The sequence below is a fragment of the Moschus berezovskii genome, chromosome 2 (genome assembly GCF_049115385.1).
Source record: "Moschus berezovskii isolate FMDL1 chromosome 2, NW_MosBer_1.0, whole genome shotgun sequence".
Classification (NCBI taxonomy): domain Eukaryota; kingdom Metazoa; phylum Chordata; class Mammalia; order Artiodactyla; family Moschidae; genus Moschus; species Moschus berezovskii.
Window position 1 is genome coordinate 121,510,972 of NC_142461.1, and position 22,613 is coordinate 121,533,584.

The following is a 22,613-nucleotide window of genomic DNA, read 5'->3' on the forward strand; positions in this document are numbered from 1 at the left end:
AACAACATTTAAAAGCAATTCAATAAACTGTCAATATCTGTTAAGAAACGAGCTACCATAATCCATTTCTAAAATCTCATTTTAAAAAAAGAGACTAGCAGCTCAGATTAAATATTTCAAAATCTTATCAATATGAGTAATTTCTTGGTATAAAAATCAATCCCTTTAGTTGTTGTTCAGTCACCAAGTTGTGTCCGACTCTTTGTGACCCCATGAACTGCATCATGCCAGGTTTCCCTGTCTTTCACTATCTCCCAGAGTGTGCTCAAACTCATGTCTGTTGAGTCGGTGATGCCATCCAATCATCTCATCCTCTGTCGCCCCTTCTCCTCCTGCCCTCAATCTTCCCTTTTTTGGCACAATATTCAAACAGTGAAAACATATCTCCTGAGAAATTGGTATCATATATCCCTTAGAACTTAACATTTTAATTATATGTTATTCATTTGTTCAACATTCACTGTTTTGTGTCTGACTCTCTGCGACCCCATGGATTGTGGCCCCTCAGGGTCCTCCGTCCATGGGTTTTCCAGGCAAGAATACTGGAGTGGGTTGCCATTTCGTTCTCCATAGTGGACACTACATGTATTTATTAGAAGTGATGTGTTCTAGAGCTGGGAATATAAGGATGAGTAAGATGCTTCTACAAAGTAAATGAGCTTTTTTGTTAATTTATTTTTTTACTGAAGGATAATCACTTTACAGAATTTTGTTGCTTTCTGTCAAACCTCAACATGAATCAGCCATAGGTTACTTCTGTAATATTCCAGAGAGTTTTACACGTTTTTATAAAATGATGTAGATTAAAGTTTTCCAGTTTGTTTCTAAAACCTTTACTGAAAATACTCTAACTAAATCTAAATGTTTTCTCTTTGGTCATGGTAGCACATTTGGGCCAAAAGCCCAAATGATTTCAAATCCCTTTCCTGGGTTAAACATTATTATATGATAATTGGAAGGACACTAAGCCAGGAGCCAATATTCCAGGTTTCTGTCCTAGCTCTGCCACGAATGCACTGACATGAAGACAACCTAAAGGAATTTGCTCCAGGCGCATCCATGTGCAAAAGAAAGCAGCTGCATTAAATTATCTATGATGTTTCTTTAAGCTCTAAGAGGTCGTAATTCTAATGAGTTATCATCCTATACATTTAATTTGGGTCATTTTCTCTAATAAATAACCTATGCCCAGTGAAGACAACAGTTGTCATCTTCTATACACTCTGGTTAATCTCACTATGTACACCTAAATACATTAAGATCATTTGCAGTTGTAGTTCCTAAATACCTTAAAGTTCATTAGCAACAGATTTCAACTTTAATAAGTCAAAGCGAGGGACTTCCTTGGTGGCTGAGTGGTAAAGAATCTGTTCTGCAATGCAGGAGATGCCGGTTCGACCCCTGGGTCTCCCTGGAGAAGGAAATAGCAACCCACTCCAATATTCATGCCTGGGAAATCCCATGGGGAGAGGAGATTAGCAGGCTACAGTCCATGGTGTCGCAAAGAGTAGGACACAACTTAGCAATTAACAACAACAAAAGGAAAAGGAAAAATTCGCAGTTATTTTCTGCAAATTTGTAAGTTCTGAATATTTATTTTTCCTAAAAATCAATTTAAATCTAATTACTACAAATTCACTTTCTTTCATGATGTAAAATGTATTTGAGAATATACTATCTCTGACTAAATATAATTTTTTAAGTAGTTGGCTAATATTATGCTATTATGATATTTTTATTTATGCAAAACAAATGTAAATAAAGGAACACAGTAATTATGGAAATTTGCATAAAACAAATTTTTTCTATCACTCAAAAATGTTTATAGTACCCATATTATAAAATTCACTGGTGGCTGTTCAAAGTGAAAACAGTTGATCTGCTATGTAGATACACCAAACTGTATGAACAGCAAAGGCATCTCAAAGCTAAACAAAGTCAAGAAAAAAACAATGGTTTAAACAGTCCCGTGATCTGACTCAAAACCACCATCACTTCAAATTAACAATTTAGAGAACTATCTACCATGGTGAAATATCTCCATTTCCGCTGCAATAATCTCATTTTTATTGAGACAGTGAGAGTGAGGAGAAAGTGCAGAGGTGGCTGGCAAAACAGCCACAACTGTTTCTATTTTACTGCATAATATATGTTTCAAAAAGAATGAGGGAAACAACACTTTAGGACAAGCCTGCAACAGTAGGAAAGAATCTTATTGAATGAAGACGCTTGTATCTAAGAATCATCTTTTCAAGTGAGTCAGCAGTGGCATCCTAAGGAGGAAGGAGAAGCCTTCCTCTCAGCACACAGCTGGTGTTGTTTTCAATTGCCTTTGGAAAATGACACCACTTGCCAGAATGCAGCGTATGAACTATACAGACAACTGCTTCCAAGAGGACAAATCACCTTTTAACAGACAGCAAACTGAACTCTAAGTGACAGCAACCATCACAGAGGAATGTGATTTTACAAACATAGTAATTTCAAATACACAAGCGAAAATATGATACTACATTTTTCAGGGCTGAGCATGGGGAAGTGAGGATTTAGATCTGAGGTGAAATTAGAATGCTAATTCTAACCCTAGGCGTAATTTTAAAAAAGGAAATTGTTTAGAGAAAGATTTCTGTAATTAGTAAATTACAGAAACAAATTGGAAAGTAAATAATCTATATATTAAAAAAAAAAGAACAACTAACACATTTCCGAGTCAATGTGGTAAAACAAATTTGGATTCCCACACTAGGTTATTTTCTCTAAAACCATTCATTGCAGCTTCTTAAATTACAAAAATTTATACTAGGAAAATTTCCTATATTCCCTTTTCTTACAGTTCTTAAAGAACACCAAACCTGCCCAAAAGTTAAAATATAAAACAATGCAAATCAGGAAGTCATTTTATCTCATGGGAGATGTTTTATTACCTGGCAAAGAGGAAAATAAGAATAAATAAATAAAAATTCAGTCCTCCAAAGCAATGATCACCAAAATTAAAAAGAAAACTAGAAAATAAGAGTTCAAAACATATTGAGGTCACATGTATTATGTATGACCCCTTTTTACCCCAAGATTCTTAATATGAAAACACCGAAATAATGACACAACTGCTGAAAATTCTAAAACAAAGAACAAAAAACACAAAAAGATATAGACTTTCCTAGCAGCTCAGATAGTAAAGAATCCACTTGCAATGCAAGAGACGTGGGTTCAGTCCCCGAGTCAGGAAGGAGAAGGGAAGGCTACCCACTCTAGTATTCCTGCCTGGATAATCATGGACACAGGATCCTGGCAGGTTTATAGTCCATGGGGTCACAAAAAAGTCAGACATGACTGAGCGATTAACACAGAAAAAGTTACAACTGCATAATAGTATTAGAACATTGATTTAAACATACTATTATCGGTTCTTTATTATCTGTAAAACTTCCATATCTATTGACATTTTCATCTACTCTAAAATGGTTAATTAATAAAAAGACCCATTTTGCTAGCTCAAAAGCAAGTCATCTTAAAAATCAAACAATGCCTACTAGTGGAGAAGATGGAACCATGAATTTGACATTTCATTTTTCAAAAAATACTTAATACCATTCTCAGAGGAATGGAACATTTCAGAAAATAACCCAATGTATCACTCCAAAGCAGCACTTCCCAGTTACAAAAATCTTGTATCATTCTACAGCAATTTTATTGCTTTGTCCAGAATATAATGTAAAAATAATATGCAATGAGTTTAAGTTTAAAAAGGAAATTCACTAAACTATTACTATTATAAAATACTGCATCAAAGTGAACTTCATACTATCTTAACATATACCAAAGTAAAAAGACCAATTTTGACTTTTCTCATCTACAAATGGAATTCATAATCATTAATTTTAAAATAGTTATGTAAGACACAGAATGAATCATAAATCATCTTTAAAATTATCTATTTTCATGTTGGATAAAATTACATATAAATTAGGATGAAAAGTGGTATTATGCCACCACAAACAGAGGAGGAAAATTATTTTCATAACCTGATCTTTGAAATTTTACTTTTATACTAAAAAAAAATTCAGCTGGTTTATATTTCCTTTTAAGCAATTATATGAGTACAGGTTTGTAAGCCTAGCCTGGCAGACTATTCTTTGTGTAGAAAGTCTTTCAGTCCCCATAATGAAGATCCAAATTTGATCTAATCACATTATATACTATCTTTTTTACCATAATTTTTAGAGTACTAAAGACATTATGATAAAGAAATAATAATTTTGGTGAAATGAGTACAATTTATTCATCAGGGTAACTGCTCTGAGTCGAGTTTTTAGGATTATGACCATTTTATGCTCCTTATTAAGTTGTTATACGTAACAACTAGCAGTGACTCTAAGTGTTTCTTTCAGGTAAAACCACCATTTCATTTATAATTTCCAGCTTAGTAATAAATCTTAAATGACTGATAGATTTCCAAATGATTGACAGATTTCCAGCTAACTAGTCAATTGATAATATTAGAAAGATTTTAAACTCAATAAAGCTTAAGTCAATTCAGCTTAAGTTAACTCAAAATAGCTCAAAGATCTGAGCATAAGACCTGGAACCTTAAAACTCCTAGAAGAAAATATAGGCTGTAAGCTCCTTGACAGAGGTCTTGGCACTGATTTTTTCTTAAATCTGACACCAAAAGTAAAAGCAATAAAAGTAAAAATAAATAAGTAGGACTGCTGCTGCTGCTGCTGCTGCTGCTGCTAAGTCGCTTCAGTCATGTGCGACCCCATGGACGGCAGCCCACCAGGCTCCCCCGTCCCCGGGATTCTCCAGGCAAGAACACTGGAGTAGGTTGCCATTTCCTTCTCCAATGCATGAAAGTGAAAAGTGAAAGTGAAGTCGCTCAGTTGTGTCCGACTCTTCGCAACCCCATGGACCCCGAGGAGCCTACCAGGCTTCTTGGTCCATGGGATTCTCCAAGCAAGAGTACTGGAGTGGGTTGCCATTGCCTTCTACACATCATACTAAAAAGCTTCTGCACAGCAAAAGGAACAATTAACAAAATGAAAAGGCAAACAAACTCAATGGAAGACAGTACTTGGAAATCATATATCTGGTAAGGAGGTAATATCCAAAAATGTATAAAAAACTCAGAACTCAACAGCAGAAAACAAACATCCAATTTAAAAATGGGCAGACAGCAAACACATGAAAATGTGCTCCATGTCACTAATTATTAGAGAAATGCAAACCAAAACAGTGAGGTATCACCTCACACCAGTCAGAATGGCCATCATCAAAAAAATACAAACAATAAATGCTATACAGGAGGTGGAGAAAAGGGAACCCTCCTACACTGTTGGTGGGAACGTAACTGATACAGCCATTATAGAGAACAGTATGGAGATTCCTTAAAAAATGAGGAATAAATCCTCCATACGACCCAGCAACTGCACTACTGGGCATATACTCTGAGAAGGCCATAAACAAAGACGACACGTGTATTCCGATGTGCACAGCTGCACTGTTCACAGTAGCCAGGACATGGAAGCAACCTAGATCTTATCAACTGATGAATGGATGAAGAAGATCTGGTACATATATACAGTGAAATATTACTCAGCTATAGAAAAGAACGAATCTGAGTCAGTTCTAGTGAGGTGGATGAACCTAGAGCCTGTTATCATAGTGAAGTAAGTCAGAAAAACAAATATACTATATTAATATATATGTGTAATCTGGAAAAATGACATTGATGAACCTATTTTCGGGGAAGGAAAGGAGAATGGATTCGTGGACACAGCAGGGGAGGAAGGGAGTGGGACGAATGGAGAAAGTAGCATCAATACACATATACTACTGGGGATAAGGCGGACAGCTAGTGAGAAGCTGCTGTGTAGCACAGGGAGCCCAGTCTGAAGCTCTGTGATGACTTGGACGGAGGGAAAGAGGGAGGGGAGAGGAGGAGAGGAAATGGAGGGAATGGATGTGTAATTATGGCTGATTTGCATTACTGTATGGCAAAAAACAACACAACAAAAATTTTATTTAAAATCTAAATAAAAACAGCATGGGAGTTTCTCCAAAACCTCTTTACCTTCTTGCTAAGTCAGAAGGAGAAAGATAAACAGAATCTCATATGGGGAATCTTGAAAGCTGGCAAACAAAAATAGGCTCATAAATACAGAGAACCATTAGGTGGGCTGTGAAGAAATGGGTTAAGGGGATCAAAAGATATAAAGAAAAAAAAAGCTAATGTATTATTGGGAAAGGTGTACATCAAGGCTGTATATTGTCACTCTGCTTATTTAACATATATGCAGAGTACGTCATGCGAAATTCTGGGCTGGATGAAGCTCAAGCTGGAATCAAGATTGCCAGAAGAAATATCAATAACCTCAGATATAGAGATGACATCACCCTAATGGTAGAAAGCAAAGAGAAACTACAGAGTCTTTGATGAAGGTGAAAGAGAAGAGTGAAAAAGCTGGCTTAGAACTCAACATTCTAAAATCTAAGTTCATGGCATCTAGTCCTATCATTTCAAGGCAAACACACGGGGAAAAAAATACAAACAGTGACAGACTTTATCTTCTTGGGCTCTGTGGACAGTGACTGTAGCCATGAAATAAAAAGATAATTGCTCCTTGGAAAAAAAGCTAGGACAAACCTAGACAGTGTATTACAAAGCAGAGACATCACTTTGCCGACAAAGGTCCTTATGGTTTTCCAGTAGTCAGGTACAGATGTGAGAGTTGGCCATAAAGAAGGCTGAGTGCCGCAGAATTGATGCTTTCGAAGTATGGTGCTGAAGAAGACTCTTGAGTCTTGGACAGCAAAAGACATCAAGCCAGTCATCCTAAAGGATATTAACCCTGAATATTCACTAGAAGGATGGATGTTAAAAGCTGAAGCTCCAATACCATGGCCACCTGATGCAAAGAGCCGACTCACTAGAGAAGACCCTGTTGCTGGGAAAGACTGAGGGCAGGAGAAGAAGGGGGTGACAGAGGATGAGACGGTTGGATGGCATCACCAACTCAATGGACGTGAGTTTGAACAAACTCAGGGAGATAGTGAAGGACAGGGAAGTCTGGCATGCTGCCGTTCATGGGGTTGCAAAGAGTCAGATACAACCGAGCAACTGGACAACAGCAACATTTTAAATGAAAAAGAATTTGCTTATATTTTTGAAAAGGGGGAATTTTAAAAAATGAATTCTTCCTTTAAGCATTTAATAATTTGGAAAATAATATGGAAAAACATTAAAAACAAAAAACACTAGTCTTGATTAGGAATACAAAGCTTAAAGACAGACTGATACTAAAATCAGTAGTATCAAATTTCAGAAAGCAGCTTCTATTATTCTGCAATGATATGAATGTTCAGGAACTCTTGAGAGTCCCTTGGACTGCAAGGATATCCAACCAGTCCATTCTAAAGGAGATCAGTCCTGGATGTTCATTGGAAGGACTGATGTCGAAGCTGAAACTCCAATACTTGGCCACCTGTTGCAAAGAGCTGACTCACTGGAAAAGACCCTGACGCTGGGAAAGACTGAGGGCAGGAGGAGAAGGGGATGACAGAGGATGAGATGGTTGGATGGCATCACCGACTCAATGGACATGGGTTTGGGTGTACTCTGGGAGTTGGTGATGGACAGGGAGGCCTGGTGTGCTGTAGTTCATGGGGTCACAAAGAGTCGGACACGTCTGAGCAACTGAACTGAACTGATGTCACTAATTTTCAAATTCAAATTTTACAAAATATAATTCTATTAAAAATATACTTCACATATCAGAAACATTATCTAAATCTTAGGGAATGGGCAAAAGATATTCTTGGGTGTTCGTTCACGCAGAGGTAGACTCGTGACTTTAACTGACTTTCTATGGACTAATCAAAGGTCCGTCTAGTCAGGGCTATGGTTTTTCCCGTGGTCATGTATGCACGTGAGAGTTGGACTGTGAAGAAAGCTGATCGCCGAAGAATTGATGCTTTTGAACTGTGGTGCTGGAGAAGACCCTTGAGAGTCCCTTGGACTGCAAGGAGATCCAACCAGTCCATTCTAGAGGAGATCAGTCCTGGGTGTTCATTGGAAGGACTGATGCTAAAGCTGCAACTCCAATACTTTGGCCACCTCATGCGACGAGTTGACTCACTGGAAGAGACTCTGATGCTGGGAGGGATTGGGGGCAGGAGGAGACGGGGACGACAGAGAATGAGATGGCTGGATGGCATCACCGAGTCGATGGACATGAGTTTGAGTGAACTCTGGGAGTTGGTGATGGACAGGGAGGCCTGGCGTGCTGTGATTCATGGTGTCGCGGAGAGTCGGTCACGACTAAGTGACTGAACTGAACTGAACAAGTACAAAGTGAACCAGGGTGAAATGGAAGAACTACAAGATGGAGGGAAAAATACTACCTATGTGTTTTTCAAACTTTTGCCAAGTCCTTTCAAAGGAAATAAAAACATAACATTTTTAAAATAGTAATGTCCTACATAAATAGTATTTTTTCCTTTATTTTACATGTGTTAGAGAGAGGTTAAGACAAGAAAATTAAAAAACTAAACCACAATATTTTAATAACTAGCACATACCACTGTTCAACAAGTTTGAGGAAAAAAGTATTTATCATATGGTTTTTAATCAAACATTTATGAAGGTTTTCTGGAATCTAATTTACAGAAGGACCCAAAACTTATTTCTCCTTTACTCCCACTCTTCCATCTATAACTAAAATACTTATCCTTCCCTAATAAAATATTCTCAAAGAATCTAACACTGAACCTTTCACTCTGTAGGCACTGAGATGCTTTTACTTTTTAAATTTTATTCATGCTAACAATGTGTCTGCAAGATCTAAAATGAAAGTGTGTCTCTGAGTGCTTAATACAGATTCATAAGTATCTTATCTGTTATACTATTTCAATGTGTATATTTGGTTGTATCTGTTGGTTGGGGAATATTTTTCTCACTAAAGAAAATAATTTTCTGCAAAAACTAGAAAGAAGTCAGAAGTGATGGTACCAGAGGTATTCTTGACAGAAACATGAAGGAAGTCTGATCCTGGATCCCAACACTGGTATGGCCTCAAAAAGAGGAAAGGATCAGATGCAGTAATAGAAGAAATAAGACAAGAAAACAACTTAGAATAGTGGTTAACATTACTAGTGGTTAACATAACTGCTCTTACTGGTTAACATTACCAGTAAAAAGAAAAACAAATTTTTGACCTTCATGAATGACAATAAAGAATGAGAAAATAAGATCCTTTTGATTATTAGTTTCTCAATTTAAGATTAATGCCAGCACTAGTTCAATTTTCCCTTGTCATTAGACAGACTATTTAGATACTACCAACTAGCCAGCAAAAGGTACCAAAGCACCGGGTATAATGCTACCAAAGGTCAGAAAGTACCGGAATATCTGAGTTGCTAAAAAGGAAAATGAACAGGTAGGTACCTATTTCAGAGACAGTAAGGATATATAAAGAAATATTTATATGACCAATGAGATGTCCTGAGATGAGGAATATTCAATGGCTGATGAAAAACACTAGGAAACTGAACAAGAGGAAGGTCATTCAGAGGAAAAAAAAATAGAAAGGATAACAGGCAGGAAAATATGAAATCACTGGAATAAGCTGTCATTAAAGTGACAACTGGATATTTTTTTGATGAATATTGTGGACAGCTGGTAATAAATCTTTGTGATGAACAATTCAATAAGGTAAAACATAAACTTTAGCTTATAGGAATACCAGTACTTGTAACAGTTATTCTTTTAAAAATATTTAGAATATATACAAAAACATAAGCTCAATTATGACAACTCAAATGATCCAAAATAACATCAAGGAAAGTAACTGTTAATCAAACAAACATTTATAATGATATATAGTTCTAAGTATCATTCAATGACTGGTTTTGAATTGCCCTTTAAAGCAGATTATGTTTGGTGGTATATGAGCCAGCATTTGAAATTACTCTCATCTCATTAGGACATTAGGCTTTTAAATAAGTATCTAGTGCTTATTTACTTATCCAGCTAGAAAAATAGCTGGATCTCTTCAATATCTGAAAGAAATATATTGATACAAAAAGCTGTAAAACCATAGTTTTAAAACTAAGTTAAAACTAAACTATCTATGATATCAGTTCGAGGCAGATAGGAATTCTCTGTCTTCCATTTTACCCTCCAAGATGCAAGGTATTTAGCCATTAAAAATTCATATAGCATGAAACCCAACTAGGCATACCATTTCTGAGCAGATGCCTACACTTAAGCAGGATGTGAGAAGTTCCTCACGAAAGGGATCTTTGCTCCTATTTGGTGTTCACAGTGTTAGCTTCTGAACTACTGGCCTCTGTCCACTTTGCATTCCATCAGAGCAACATTTCCTGCATGGCCCTGGCATAAAAGGCAGACTTCCTTGCCTGAATGAAATATTCACTCACCATGGCTACATGCAGGCCTCCTGCATTCAGCTTTTACTATCTTTCCTCAGTACATTTTGACTCCCCTGAATGGGATGCAGTTTTCCATCTAGCAATTAGGCTAACACCTTTCCTAACATAATCCAACAGCCAGGGCTGCCTTCCCTTCCACTGCTGGCAAACAGTTTCTAGTAAGTCTACATCACAGTCAAATCAACCCATGACAAAAGTTTACCAGATAACACTGAAAAACAAAACACCTGTCTTCTGCTTAGGATATGTAGAAAGATGGAAAGAGCACTGCTCCAATCCTTATAAGAACAACAAAATAATGCAAATTAATCTGAAAAATGACAACATTTTTTTAACACATCATAGAGTTAAGTCCACAGGAAAACCAATAAAGACCATCCTTCAAGGACAAAAGAAGCTGGAACACTTGCTTACCTGGGGAAAATACCAGGTATGATACAAGTCAGATTAAGAACTCAGCCAAATTTCCCAATGAATTGCTAAAGGCCAAATGTGGTTTGATATAAAGGTACTGAACCCGTTGGAAACAAAGATACGAGAATAATTCAAACGCACCTGCAGATTCTTCTCCACAGACCTCTCAGAGACTCATGAGAAAGATTGTGGTTAGGTAGGTAAGAAATTACAAAAAAGACCTGGGGGAAGGGGACAGCAACCACCAAGGGAAAGGCAGGAAGCTGAAGCACAGCCCAGATTCCTCAACTCTGTCATCCCTAGGGGACAAGAACTTTCAGGTGCTGAGGGAAGCCAGTGAGACAGGATGACCTTTGCTGTTTTGTTTTTTAATCACTCAATTGTGTCAGATTCTCTGCAACCCCATATAGACCATAGCCTGCCAGGCTCCTCTGTCCATGAGATTTCCCAGGCAAGAATACTGGAGTGGGTTGCCATTTCCTTCTTCAGGGGACTTTTCCAATCCAGGGATCAAACCCACCTCTCCTCCTTGGCAGGTGGATTCTTTACCACTGAGCCACCTGGGAAGCCCTTAGAACACAAATAAAACCCCACTGCAGCTGGAGGAAGGGGAAAGAAAGGCCCTCTTTCCTTGTGGAGGCAGGGATATATTATGAACCCAGACTGTTAGTCTTCCTAAAGCTGGGAAAGCGGGTCCTAGACCCTGGGTCCCAAAGCATTCCTAAGACCGAAGCTGAATCAGAACAAGAAAAAAATGAACCACTGACAAACACTGAGTAACAAGGAACAGTAGTCTATTGCCGAGAGGCGTGCAAAGAGAAACCTTTTCTGAGACACAGGCACAAAGGAAAGATCTCCAACTGAGGGTGAAACAAACACTAACTCTAGGGGAGTCTGAAGCCTATAATCCCCGAGGAAGAGAAGAGCAACAGCCAAAGCCAGTTCAACTCCTGTCTAGACTAAATCAAGCCCTCCCCTGTCCCACTAAGAGCCCAGCAAAAACAAGATGGGCTCATGTGCAGGTACAAATACAATTTATCTCAGTCTTTACTGTCCTAAACAAGATGGCCAACATCCAACATACAAAAAGCAAGGATGAAAACAACATACTGTCAAGAACAAAAACCAAATAATATAGCTAGAGTAAGAGAGACCCAGATATTGGAACTATTAGCTAAGGAATTAAGATAACTATCATTTATGCTTGAAGTTCTCATGGAAGATCTGCAAGACAACAGGCAAAACAGGGATTACATCAAAGAGACAGAAACCATCAGAAAGAACCCAGAAGAAATGCTACAAACCAAAAACAAGATAACAGAGATAAAGTCCATTTACAAATGGCTCATCAACAGACAACACAGCTAAGGAAGCAGGCAGCGAATTTGAAAACAGATCAACAGAAAATATCCAAACTGAAACACAAAAGGAAAAAAAAAAAGGGAAAAAAATGAAATAGAACACCAACCTAGAATGGTGAGAAATTTTCATATCGTCTAACATACAAGCAATAGTTCTAGAAAGAGTAGAAAAATAAAATGAGGCAGAGGAAACACTTGAAAAGAAAATGTCTTAAGAATTTTCCAAAATTGATGGCAGAAGTCAAACCAGACATCCAAGAAGTACAGCAAACAACTAACAGAATTAACACCAAATAAAACAATAAAACTGCTGAAAATTAAAAATGAAGCAAAAATTTTAAAGGTGGCCAAGGAGATTAAAAAAAAAGATATATAACCTATAGAAGACCAAAGATACAAGTAACAGCAGAGTTCTCAGGAACCAAGGAAATGAGAAGGCAATGCTATAGATATGATATAGAAGGTGTGATACAGTTAACATGCTAAAAGAAAAAAAAAATCAAATAATGGAAAAAAAAACTATACCAACTGAAAATAATTTTCAAACCTGAAACAGAAATAAACACTTTTTTCAGGAAAACAAAATCTACCAAATTCAAAGCCAACAGACCTGTAATTCTAGATATGTTTAAAGGAAGTTCTTTAGGCAGAAGGAATACACCAGCCAAAAAGCTGAAATGAGTAATACTGGAAATATCATAAGTGAAGACATATGAAATTAATTTTTTATTTTAATTGCTATAAAGATATTATAGTAAAAATAGTAGTAGTATATTGTGTGCTTACAGTACAGTGAAAGTAAAATGTATGAAAACAATGGAGAAAAGTATTAGAGATATACTGTACTAAGGGATTACCAGAGTCCCTTGTACCGCAAGGAGATCCAACCAGTCCATTCTAAGGGAGATCGATCCTGGGTGTTCATTGGAAGGACTGATGCTAAAGCTGAAACTGCAATACTTTGGCCACCTCATGTGACGAGTTGACTCACTGGAAAAGACTCTGATGCTGGGAAAGGTTGGGGGCAGGAGGAGAAGGGGACGACTGAGAATGAGATGGCTGGATGGCATCACCAACTCTGTGGACATGAGTTTGAGTGAACTACGGGAGGTGGTGATGGACAGGGAGGCCTGGCGTGCTGTGATTCAGGGGGTCACGGAGAGTCGGACACGACTGAGCAACTGAACTGAACTGAACTGAATGGTATATTATTTGAAGATAAGACTCCATTAATTAAAGATGTATATGATAAACCCAGGGCAATCACTGGAAAAAATTAAGAGATATAAATTTCTCTTCAAATTCAATAATGAAGAGAAAATATAAAAATAATCCAAAAGAAGGCAGAAAAAGAAAAACTACATAAAATCTAATAAGATAGAAGATTTTAATCCAAACATATTAACAATTAATTAAATATAAATGGTCCTCAGTCAGTCAGTCAGTTCAGTCGCTCAGTAGTATCCGACTCTCCGTGACCCCATGAATCACAGTACGCCAGGCCTCCCTGTCCATCACCAAATCCCGGAGTTCACTCAAACTCATGTCCACACAGTCGGTGATGCCATCCAGCATCTCATTCTCTGTCGTCCCCTTCTCCTCCCGCCCCCAACCTTTCCCAGCATCACTAAAAAGAGACTGTCAGATTGGATATGAAAACAAGACCCAACTATACTAAATCTATGAAAAAAAAAACCCACTGTAAATGTAAATGAAAAGAAGCTGGGATGGCTACAGTAGTATCGGTAGTATCAAACAATGTGTACCTCAGAACCAGATACATCATCGTGGATAAAAGAAGGACATTTAATAATGAAATCTTAACTAGTCACCTCAGTAAGAACTTCAAAACACATAAAGCACAAACCAACAGAAATGAGAGGACAAATAAACACACAATTATAGATGGAGAGTGTAATATTCCTCTTTCAGTAATTGGTAGAATAAGCAGACAGAATGCTGCAAAGCCCATGAACACCACCATGAACTATCTTGATGGTTGCAGATCATGCCACCCACAGAAGCAGAATACACACTCACAGTACATGGAGAAAACATGCACATGAAGAAATCAGCAAACGGAGAATGTACTGGCTCAAAAACCAAATCCTAACAAACGCAAAATAATTGAAGTCATTAAATATATACTGTCAGACAATACTTTACACAAGTATTAACTCAAAATAGATCAAAGATCTAAATATAAAACCTAAAATTATACAACATCTAAAACAAAACATAAAAATCTTTGTGACCTCAAATATCTCTCAGCTGATACCAAAAGCCTGATTCATAAAAGAAAAAATTTAAAATCCAGATTTCCTGGGTGTTCATTGGAAGGACTGATGCTAAAGCTGAAACTGCAATACTTTGGCCACCTCATGCAACGAGCTGACTCACTGGAAAAGACTCTGATGCTGGGAAAGGTTGGGGGCAGGAGGAGAAGGGGACGACTGAGAATGAGATGGCTGGATGGCATCACCGACTCTGTGGACATGAGTTTGAGTGAACTCCGGGAGTTGGTGATGGACAGGGAGGCCTGGCGTGCTGTGATTCATGGGGTCGCGGAGAGTTGGACACGACTGAGCGACTGAACTGAACTGAACGCCTCTTTAAAAACGCTGTGAAGAAATCCCTAGCATTCCTATACACTAATAATGAGAAAATAGAGAAATTAAGGAAACTATTCCATTCACTGTTGCAACAAAAAGAATTAAATACTTAAGAATATATCTACCTAAGGAAACAAAAGACTTGTACATAGAAAACTATGAAACACTAGTGAAAGTAATCAAAGAGGACACTAATAGATGGAGAAATATACCGTGTTCGTGGATTGGAAGAATAAATATTGTGAAAATGAGTATACTACCCAAAGTAATTTATACATTCAATGCAATCCCTATCAAGCTACCAACGATATTTTTCACAGAACTAGAACAAATAATCTCACAATTTGTATGGAAATAGAAAAAACCTCGAATAGCCAAAGCAATCTTGAGGAAGAAGAATGGAACTGGGGGAATTAACCTGCCGGACTTCAGGCTCTACTACAAACCCACAGTCATCAAGACAGTATGGTACTGGCATAAAGACAGAAATATAGATCAATGGAACAAAATAGAAAGCCCAGAGATAAATCCACGCACCTAAAGACACCTTATCTTTGACAGAGGTAAGAATATAAAATGGAGAAAAGACAGTCTCTTTAACAAGTGGTGCTGGGAAAACTGGTCAGCCACTTGTAAAAGAATGAAACTAGAACACTTCCTAACACCAAACACCAAAATAAACTCAAAATGGATTAGAGAGCTAAATGTAAGACCAGAAACTATAAAACTCCTAGAGGAGAACGAAGGCAAAACACTCTCTGACATAAATCACAGCAGGATCCTTCAAGACTACCTCCCAGAATATTGGAAATAAAAGCAAAAATAAACAAATGGGACCTAATTAAAATCAAAAGCTTCTGCACAGCAAAGGAAACTATAAGTAAGGTGAAAAGACAGCCTTCAGAATGGGAGAAAATAATAGCAAATGAAGCAACTGATAAAGGATTAATCTCCAAAATATACAAGCAGCTCCTGCAGCTCAATTCCAGAAAAATAAACGACCCAATCAAAAAATGGGCCAAAGAACTAAACAGACATTTCTCCAAAGAAGACATACAGCTGGCTAACAAACACATGAAAAGATGCATTTCTCTGAGAAATCAGAGAAATGCAAATCAAAACCACAATGAGGTACCATTTCACGCCAGTCAGAATGGCTGCTATCCAAAAGTCTACAAGCAATAAATGCTGGAGAGGGTGTGGAGAAAAGGGAACCCTCTTACACTTCTGGTGGGAATGCAAACTAGTACAGCCACTATGGAGAACAGTGTGGAGATTCCTCAAAAAACTGGAAATAGAACTGCCATATGATCCAGCAATCACACTCCTGGGCATACACACCCAGGAAACCAGAATTGAAAGAGACACATGTACTCCAATGTTCACTGAAGCACTGTTTATAATAGCCAGGACATGGAAGCAACCTAGATGTCCATCTACAGACGAATGGATAAGAAAGCTGTGGTACATATACACAATGGAGTATTACTCAGCCATTAAAAAGAATACATTTGAACCAGTTCTAATGAGGTGGATGAAATTGGAGCCTATTATACAGAGTGAAGTAAGCCAGAAAGAAAAACACCAATACAGTATACTAACTCATATATATGGAATTTAGAAAGATGATAACGATAACCCTTTATATGAGACAGCAAAAGAGACACAGATGTATAGAACAGTCTTTTGGACTCTGTGGGAGAGGGTGAGGGTGGGATGATTTGTGAGAATGGCATTGAAACATGTATATTATCATATGTGAAACGAATCACCAGTTCAGGGTCACATGTTACAGGATGCTCGGGGCTGGTATGAGGGGATGACCTGGAGGGAGGATAAGGGGAGGAGGGAGATGGGAGGGGGGTTCGGGAAGGGGAACTCATGTACACCCGGGGCAGATTCATGTCAATGTATGGCAAAACCAACCGATATAATATTGTAAAATAATTAGCCTCCAATAAAAAATGAAAAAAAAAAAAAAAACGCTGTGAAGAGCATGAGAAGGCAACAACAAACTGAGATGCAACTTTTGCATATGGCATATCTGATAAAGGACTTCTATCCAAAACACATAAATAATTCTCAAAAGCCTTATTTAAAAAATATGAGTAGAACAGACATCATGAAAGAAAGTAGATGGATGGCTAACAAGTACTTGAAAATATACTCACATCATTAACCATTAGAGAAATGCAAAGTAAAACAATACTGATAATCATCTACACACCTACTAGAGTAACAGTATAATTTAAAAACAAAATCTGATAATACTAAGCGCTGCCAAGACGCAACTGGGACTCACACAACTTACGGGAATGCAAGATGATACAGCCACCTTGAAACTGTTGGTTTGGAAGTTTCTTAGGAAGTAAATAAACATACACTTACCATATGACCCAACAATCCCACTCCTAGATATTTTCTCTCTTAAAAAAATTTCACACAAAATCTATACATGATTAGTTACAGTGACTTTATTTGTAATCACTAAAGCCTGAAAACAATCCCAAACGTCTTTCGATCAGGGAATGATAAACAGACTGTGTACGTCTACATAGTGGATTACTACCTACCAATAAGAAAGGAACCACCAATACACCCAACAACACAGATGAATCCCAAATGCAAATATGTATGTGAAAGAAATAAATTTAAAATGCTCCATACTTTGTCATTTTACTTATATGGGATTCTGAAAAAGGCAAAACACACAGAACATACAACAGATTGGTGGTTGTCAGGGACTAAGATCGAAGAAGGAGTTGACTAGAACATGACAGAGTTTTTGGAGTGACGTAACATTCCCTGGATTTCTTGACTGTGGTCATAGTTAAAGACCAGTCTGCGTTTATCAGAACTCTCAGAACTGTACACTAAAATGGATGAATCTAATACTTAACTTTAAAGTACAGGAAAAATGTTACACATTTTTAAGATATTTCAGGCTACCTCATTAAAAGAAAATTTTAACTAGACTTTATTAAATCTTAGACACCTTGGAGACTTCCCCCATACCAAAAGTACATTGATTTTATTGAAAATAAAAATGATTATTGTAATATGGCAAAGTCCACAAGGTGTCTTCATTGCCTGACTCCTGTAAACATTCCAAGGCTCTAGATTTTACACGGCTAGGTTAGGCTTTGGCATCCTTCAGTGCTGCCACACTTTATTTAGCTAACATAGAGGTTAATATCTATGGACTCTCCAGCTAGGAAGCTGGGATTAATGGGCTGTGGAAGGAAAATGTGACAGAATTGTTTAAATTTGCATTCTACCTTAAGACTTCTTTCTGACCCACAATAATAATATGTAAGCCTTCCCTCAATGTCCACAGGGGACTGGTTCTAGGACACTCCACTGACATAAAAATCCGTGGTGCTCAAGTCCCTTACACAAAACGGCAAAGTACAGTGAATGGCCCTCTCTATCTGTGCACGTTAAACCTGAAGATACGGAGGGTTGATGTGTACTTATTGAAAAACTCCACTTGTAGACAGGCCTGAGGAGTTCAAACCCATGTTGTTCAAGGGTCAACTGAAGTTTCACACAAGAAGAGGGAGAGCATACTGTGAACAGGGAAGGATGAATACCTTTTATATACCAAAACCAAACCAGACATGAAGAAATAATCATGACATCACACCAAATAGGCTCTGACTCCAATTTCTAAATGTCTAGGGTTTCACAGTATTAGCTACATGTCTTCTTGGTAATGTTATATATACTTATACATATATATATATTTTTTTTTTTTTGCCATGTTGCACAGCCTACGGGATCTCAGTTCCCCAACCAGGGATCAAAAAGCAAATCTTAACCACTGGATCAACAGGAAAGTCCCCAAAAATGTTTTTAATGGAAAGGTTGTACATATTCAAAAGAATTCACAAAGATTAATAAAAATGAAAACAAGAAAGCATTTGTGGCCTTGACAAAGAGTAATTCATTCAATAAGAATGCTGACTAAATATTAATCATTACTTAGGCTGAGCACTGTGTAAGCACTGCATAGTATCCAATGCTGAACAAACAAAATAATACCAGCAAAATGCTGTTTTTAAAGATATAGCACACTTCTGCTTTTTCATAGAGTATATTTACCTCAAAGCCAAGTCTATCCTTTTCTTTCCAAAAACAAAAATGTGTTACTTTCTTATCCCAGAATTCATCTGGCTTCACTACACAAACAAGGGACACTTCAGCTGGAACAACATTCTACAAAATACAAAAAAAAAAAGGAAAAAATTATACATGTAAAGTTAGTAATTTACTGAAGTTGTAAATTATTAGATATTCATGATTGAGCAGAGTGAGTAAGAGACCTCTGGAAAATAATTAAAGTGATAAAATACAAGAAATGCTGTAAACTGCAACATACATGGCAATAAAGAAATATTTGAAAGACAAGCTGATTCAGAAAACAATGTTTAAAGACAGCTCATGCGAATTCTTTTTGTGTTTTATTGAATCTCTAATAGGAATAAACTGCAAGATAATTTTTAGTTGAGAAATTATTAAATTTGGCTTTTCTATGATATGAAAAAAATTTTTCCTAACACAATCATCTTAAGAGAATTTCTTCCAATAATGTAAATCAATTTTCTAACAAAATAAGCTTCTTATACCATTATACAAAGAAGCCAAGATTCTATATGATTATTAACTTGAAGAAGAGGACAAAGCTAAACCTCCACAATTTCACATTTGCTAGAAACAGTTATTCACATCATCACCTAAAGAATGGAGATGAACATTTACTGAGCTAATATATATTCCATATATATCTTATCAGCAAGTCACATAGAGTCTATTTTTAAAATATATCTTAATTAAACCTACCCATTTCTACCACCTACATTGCTAATATCCCCAAACAAGTCAGCTTTTTGAAACCCTCTTAGCAGGCTTCCCAGTTTTGCATTTTTTCATACTCAGAATAAAATTCAAACCCCTTAGCAAAGCCAAGAAGCGCTCCCAGCTCAAAGCCCCATGACCTCAGATCTCATCACACACCTCTCCCCTCTTAGCTCACTCCTCAACCACAGCCATGCTGACCTTCTTGTTGCTCCTGGAATGTGACAGATCTGCCCCAGCTCAAGACTACGCCCTTAATGTTTCCTCTGCCTGGAATGTTCTGTGCCCTACACCGAGGAGCACTTTCTCAGTTTATCTAGGATTCTACTCAAATAGTCCCTCCTCTTTAGAGAGACTTTCTCTGACCGCCCTATGTAAAGCAGCAACATTTGACTCAGTCTCCTTTCACCAATTTATTTTTCTAAATAGCATTCATCAGTATGTGATGTTACATTGCTTAGTAATTTGCCTAACCGTTGATAGTCTGACTCCTCAGACAGAACATAGACTTCCCAATGGCAGCTACCTCGTCTATCCTGGCACTGCTGTATCTCCAGGGCCTATGACAGCGCCTAGCATATAGAAGACACTCCATGAGTCTCTGCTGAATAAATGAATTCACATTAACAATGTGGATTGTTAATGTGAGATCCACATAGTGGATCCACATAGTGGATCTCATCCTTCCAATTTTACAGAAGCATAAACTGAGCTTGAGAGAATAAAGTAACTTGTCTAGAGGAACAGAGTTTGAAGGAATAGTACTAGAACAAAAACCATGTCGGTCTGACTCTCAAGTTTTACCATAACATTCCAAACATTCTAGACGGGGTGTCAGTAAATTCTTTCTCTAGGTCCAGGTAAAAAATATTTTAGGTTTTAAAGCCTATACAGTCTCTGTTGCAACTATTTTTATTCTGTCCACATAGTGTGAAAGCTGCCATAAACAATATGTAAACAAAACTGTTTACAAACTCTAGGGGTCAAGCACTATTCTAGACCATAAATAGCACTACTGAATAGTAATAATGCTATATGATAATAAGTATTACTATTATTGGTCAGGGGAAAATAGAAAACCTTTCCATTTAAATATCTCACTGGACATGTCACAAATCTAGTGCCCCCTGCAATGACTGGGTTATGAATAAAGTAAAAAAAAACAAAAACTCAATGCTATCAAAACTTTTATCAGAGAGGGTAGGAAATTTAGAGTAGAATGAGGTTTATTTATTAATGATTATGGAAATCAAATATTCAAAATCATTGAGTATTAAAGCTGTTAGGAACAAAAGAAAACAAGCCAGTCATTTCAGAGAATATTTGTACAGGCAGAGCTAGCACTAAGCTCTGGGCTCCCAAACAGCTGTTTCCAGCACCTTCTGAAATAAAACCAACATAACTAACTTTGCATGCAGCAACTATCTGACGAGGAGTAAACAACAAGCCATTGCAACTGCTGAAAATGTAATTATTAACAAAAGCCAAAAGTTGTTAAAACACCTATCAGAACAGAACTCACAAGAGGGGCTTAAACCATCCATTGATTGTCCTTCAAAACTGCCACTGATCAAAGTCCAGTTCATACAGCAAGTCCCAAACAGCTCACTGGTGACACAGTTGAATGGAAGAACACAAGGTCATAATTAACAGATTTCTAACAATTTGTACAGAGAAGAGTTTATCTTCAGGGTTTAGAACATAAAAGTGCTGGGAATATATTTAACAGACAGAGTGATTAATGGGACACCAATCTGTATTCCCTTAAAAACTGATCCACTGGAGCCTATGTACTTTCCAACCCAAAGAAGGGAGTCTAATGATGAAGGTTTAGGCCAACCAATCAAGAATAAGGTAATGGGCAGAAAATTTGGGAACCATCTCAGATACATCCCATTGCTAAATATACACTTTTAAAGGGGCTTAGGCTGTTCCAGGTTCCAACTGTGATTTTCTCCCAAGTTCACCACAAGAACATAGGTAAGTTATTTAAAATCCTTGAAGACTTTTGAGGATAACAGAACTTGTTTCCCAAGTTTGTAAGGATGAAATTAAAGAGATCATTTATATAACAAGCTTAGTACATAGCACTTGAACCATACTAAGCACTAAAACTAAAATTATGAGTACCAGTTCCTTGAGATTCTTTTTCTAGTTATTTTAAAAAATAATTCATTAACAATCATTCTCCCGAGTTGTCATTTAAAATTTTAAATGATATTGCTTTCCACAGAACCCTAAAGTAGCTACTAATTATTTCCCAGGTCATTTAAAATTCTTGATCTTTCTTTCAATACCACTGATACTTACTTAATTGAATGTTCACCTTCCATGTAACAGCCAACATACCTTCCCCAAACAAGCCTGCCATCAGCTTTTACTGTATTCACTTAATTTTTGAGCTATCAGTAAATCAGCCAGCTATGCCCTTTTCACTTCCTTTATTTTAAATTAGATAATCTCTTTAACTCACCTAACTTTAACTTTCTACACAAGCCCTTCTAAGGAAACCCAGGTACAAGAGAGCAATCTGTCCCCTTTCACTCACTCAACTGTTGTATTTTTCTCAATATCCTCAATACTCTCATAATAAAGCAACAAATATCTACTAGGTACCTACTGCATGCAAGGGATTACAGAAACATTCTGTGAGGAACACAAGGAAACATAAGCAAAGACTAGGAGCCAGACCAGGGATTCTGTAGCCATAGCTGTTTATGAAATGCTTGTCTGTGAGCTGCTAAAGTCACCAAGCACACAGCTAAAGTTGAGTCATTTCTTCTAGATTAGAAACAGATACGACTATCACAAATCCTGATGACTTTTGGAGGAAAGAGGGAAACAGAAGGGAGAAACCTATCAGAATTCTCAGCTTAGACTTACCCAGTCCTACTCCCTCCTTGAGGTGGGATGATGCAAA

At 37.2% G+C, this 22,613-nt stretch overlaps 1 protein-coding gene across 4 annotated transcripts in view; it reads right to left on the reverse strand.

The window, feature by feature from the left end:
* The window catches only part of SESTD1 (SEC14 and spectrin domain containing 1), a 138,617-nt gene that overhangs the window by 48,847 nt on the left and 67,157 nt on the right, over positions 1-22,613 (reverse strand). For 3 of the 4 annotated variants that reach the window (XM_055398489.2, XM_055398491.2, XM_055398490.2), the window contains exon 5: positions 18,941-19,054. The exons of the other annotated variant lie outside the window; for it this stretch is intronic. In XM_055398489.2, the coding sequence (XP_055254464.1) occupies positions 18,941-19,054 (114 nt within the window). The remainder of the gene's footprint in view (positions 1-18,940; positions 19,055-22,613) is intronic. 4 annotated transcript variants of the gene reach the window in all.